At 40.9% G+C, this 3696-nt stretch overlaps 1 protein-coding gene across 1 annotated transcript; it reads left to right on the top strand.

Annotated features, from left to right (window-relative positions):
* Nucleotides 1-1126: 1126 nt before the first annotated feature.
* LOC146672416 (Fc receptor-like protein 5) lies at nucleotides 1127-3163 on the top strand. Its single transcript, XM_085402571.1, has 5 exons — nucleotides 1127-1157; nucleotides 1771-1806; nucleotides 2268-2531; nucleotides 2611-2856; nucleotides 2943-3163. The coding sequence occupies exons 1-5, from the start codon at nucleotides 1127-1129 to the stop codon at nucleotides 3161-3163; spliced, it is 798 nt and encodes a 265-aa protein (XP_085258697.1).
* The last annotated feature ends 533 nt before the right edge of the window (nucleotides 3164-3696 follow it).

Raw genomic sequence — 3696 nt, 5'->3', positions numbered from 1 at the left:
ATTTTTGTTTTTAAGAAAAATAAGAGCCACATATTAGGATATTCATTTAAAATTTTGATACAGTAGTATAATGTCCTCGTAAGTGGCTATCAGGCCCATGTAGAGCAAAATTGAGTATTTTGGTCTAAATAACCCAAAATGTGATGTCCACATATGTGGACGCAGGGTCCTAGGAGGATAAGGTTTTGTGGGCAAGAGTGATGTCGTGTGTACTTTTAGATATTTGTACGCTCAGAAAGGTTTTCAAAAGGTAACATTTTCAAATTCAGGAAGCTGAACTTAGTAAACTGTGCTTAAACGATCAGTAATTATTTGGCTTTTGCACATTTGTAAAATAGTTTTACGTGGTGGTCAGATTGCCTCGTATATGTGTGTGGATTGAAGGACCTGCGTGTGGGTCCTCAAAATTTACACGCAAATCATTGCACACATTTGTAAAGCTTAGTTTACATGTGGATTATGTCTCATGCTTTGCAACACTTTTTTGACGCTGTTTAGAGAACAAATATAAAGAAGCAGACAAAGTCACAACATCAGAACAATTTGAACTTTTGCCGTAGTTAAAGTGTGCTTTAAATCAGCATCACTGATTTGTGTCATTAAATTACCTCTTCATCATCAACAAGCAGAAACGCCTCTGTGTGAGGTCACTGTCTCTTTAAGACATCAACAATACTGGCCGCTTTTCACTCTCTCCAGTTGGCAAATATAACATTAGAAAAAAATATCAAAAGAATAGTAAAATACTGACAAAGGTATGCACTAACTATTTTAGGCCTCCTGCTTGTATGGCCCTCTTTCCTTAACAACAGCTCCTTCCTCCAACTCACTTAGTGGGGGAGGGTGGGAGAGAGAGGGTCTCATACTAGCCCCAAACACACAACAGCTACCTGCTAAACATTATTTCTCAAGTTGACAGTTGAAAAACAGAGTTGTTGTTTTTTTTTACCATTTTAACAAAAGTACAATGCTTTAAAGCATAACATAGAAATGTCACATGGAGTTTGATCATCTGTGCTATTTTAAATCAGCAGTCGTAATGGCAACAAGAAAACCACAAAGCAGTATATGTAGCCTTGCATGCAGAAGGAAGTTGATTTAACTGCTGTGTCTGAGCTCAGTCAAGATGAAACCAGCATCTCTTCAGCAGCTGCTCTGTAAGTTCAATCTTTCACTTCCAAATGCAGTTAACTGTTTTTATAGTATATCAGCTGAGTTATACAAGGGTGGTGACATATGTTGTGAGACAGAGTACTGTGCAAAAGTCTTGAGCCACAGTTTTAAGCATTAAGCTATTTAACACTGACTTATGAATCACAGATGAACCAGTGTTGTTTGTACATAAAACCAAGAAATCAGGAAAGAACATATTTTAAAGTGTGTATTTTTAATTTGTATCTTGAGGAATGAAGGCTTAAAGTTGATATTATTGTAGGTGTGGCCTGTTTGATTGACAGGCGGATGTTGACACAGGGGCTGTACCTTCTGTCTGCTGCCGTTCACCTCAGCTATCCCAGAAGTGGGAAACTGAACCTATTTTATTTGTCTGTTACTGACAATGATTAGCAGCTGTCTGTGTCTCTGTGACACATTCATGATATTTATGGATTTAGTTTTAAAAACAAAAACAAAAACAGACAAACGAACAGCTAGAAAAAGCCCACAGCAGAAGCTAAAAGTCCCCTAAAGGGGAGACATGGTAGCAGAAGGAGCTTTGCTGTAATGTGAACCAGCTGAAAACTCAGATTGACTGATATCATTTCTCTTTAGGTCTGAACTTACTGGTGTGCTGCACAACAAACCAAGGTCAGTGAACTCATCGTGATCATCCAAAACATCTCAAAGAGTCTTAAATAGAGATTTTCTGCATCTTATTTTTAATGCTGTCTGCCACGTATAAAGTTTCAATAAAGCTTGTCTCTAAAAACTGAGGCATTAAATCCAAAACCACCTTTTTTTTGTTGTTTTTAATGACATTAATTATAACTGTGCATCTGAGAGCACTGAACCTGGACCAGCCTGGATCTGACTGCATGCTTGGCTGTCTTTGCTATCAGTATCACATTTTAAATGTAAAGTGATTTAGGAATACTGAAGACACGTGATGTTTACTGCATTATATGTTTATAGTGCAATATACACAGCCACCCAATATATGTTTTATTTTGGGTGGCTGTGTTACTGTTGTTGAAACAGTAAAAGATTATGAAACTCAGTTGGTCGTTCTCTTTTGAAAATTGATTCACATCATATCCTCTTCCTGGCAGCTCGTCTGACTGTGAGTCCCAGCAGCTCTCAGTTCTTTAAAGGAGACTTTGTGTCTCTGAGCTGTGAGGAGGATGACAGCTCTGCTGGATGGACTGTGAGGAGAAACACAAAGACACGACAGAGGACTCAGTGTGGAGATGGGTGGGGAAAACCGGCTGGTTCTTCCTGTAACATCAGCTACATCGACCCATTGGACAGTGGAGTTTACTGGTGTGAGTCCAGAGAGGGTCCCATCAGTAACATGGTTAACCTGACAGTCACTGGTAAGCTGAGTGTGTGGAGTTAGTGTTGATGAAGCTGTGTGTAAATGGATGAAATGCTGTAGTTTGTCTCTGTGTTGAGGTGGATCAGTGATCCTGCAGAGTCCTGTCCTCCCTGTGATGGAGGGAGATGACGTCACTCTGCTCTGTAAAACAAAGACCACTCCCTCCAACCTCCCAGCTGCTTTCTATAAAGATGGCTCCCTCATCAGGGAGGAGCCTACAGGTCACATGACCATCCAGCATGTTTCCAGGTCTGATGAAGGCCTCTACAAGTGTGACATCAGCGGTCATGGAGAGTCTAATTCCAGCTGGATCACTGTCACAGGTGACACACTCACCTGTCTGTGTTTCTGCAGGTTTCAACATTCACAATGTGACGACAACTTAATGACTGTGTTTGCTGTATTTTAGACAAACACACCACCACGCCTCCACCTACATCCACCTCCAGCACTCTTCCTCCATCACTCTCTCCTGCTGTTCTCTCTGTTTTGTCATGTGTTGGATCAGTCTGTGTTGTGGCTCTACTGGTGTTACTGGTTCTGCTGGTGAGACGATGTGTTTACAGGAAACGTGAAGGTGAGATTCAGACTGTGGGGGCGTGGAGGTGGGGGTGGGGGGTTGATGCATGAATGCTTCATGATCTAACAAAATACAATCCATTAAATTCAGTTGTTACTTCAAACTATGGTGTGATGGTCTGTCCAACATTACATTACATTGTGGAGCAGCCATCTGTCACTGTCAGTTGGGGGTGTGAAGGGAGTGAAACCAGAAAAAAGCCATTCTATGGAAGAGAGCGAGAGATTAATAATAATGAATTATTTAAATCAGTGAGGTGTATAAACGCATTCTAAGTAAAGGAGAAACACTCATGAAAATCCCCCAGCAGTCTACGTCTATTGCTGCATAACTGAAGGAGGATTCAGGGTCACCTGATCCAGCCCAACTATATGCTTTCTCAAAAAGGAAAATTTAAAAATAGAGATGGCGTCTGGCTCCCAAATCCAAACTGGAAGCTGGTTCCATAGAAGAGGGGCCTGAAAACTGAAGACTCTGCCTCCCATTCTACTTTTAAATACTCTAGGAACAACAGTTCCAGCCTGAGAGCGATGAGCTCTATTGGAACGATGGTACTAAGAGGTCTTTAAGATAAGATGCAGAG

This window comes from Rhamphochromis longiceps, linkage group LG3 (assembly GCF_057381845.1).
Source record: "Rhamphochromis longiceps isolate RC_006_pf linkage group LG3, R_longiceps_female_GT1.1, whole genome shotgun sequence".
Taxonomy (NCBI): Eukaryota; Metazoa; Chordata; class Actinopteri; order Cichliformes; family Cichlidae; genus Rhamphochromis; species Rhamphochromis longiceps.
Note: the sequence above shows the minus strand (reverse complement) of the source record. Positions and strands in the feature narration are given on the sequence as shown.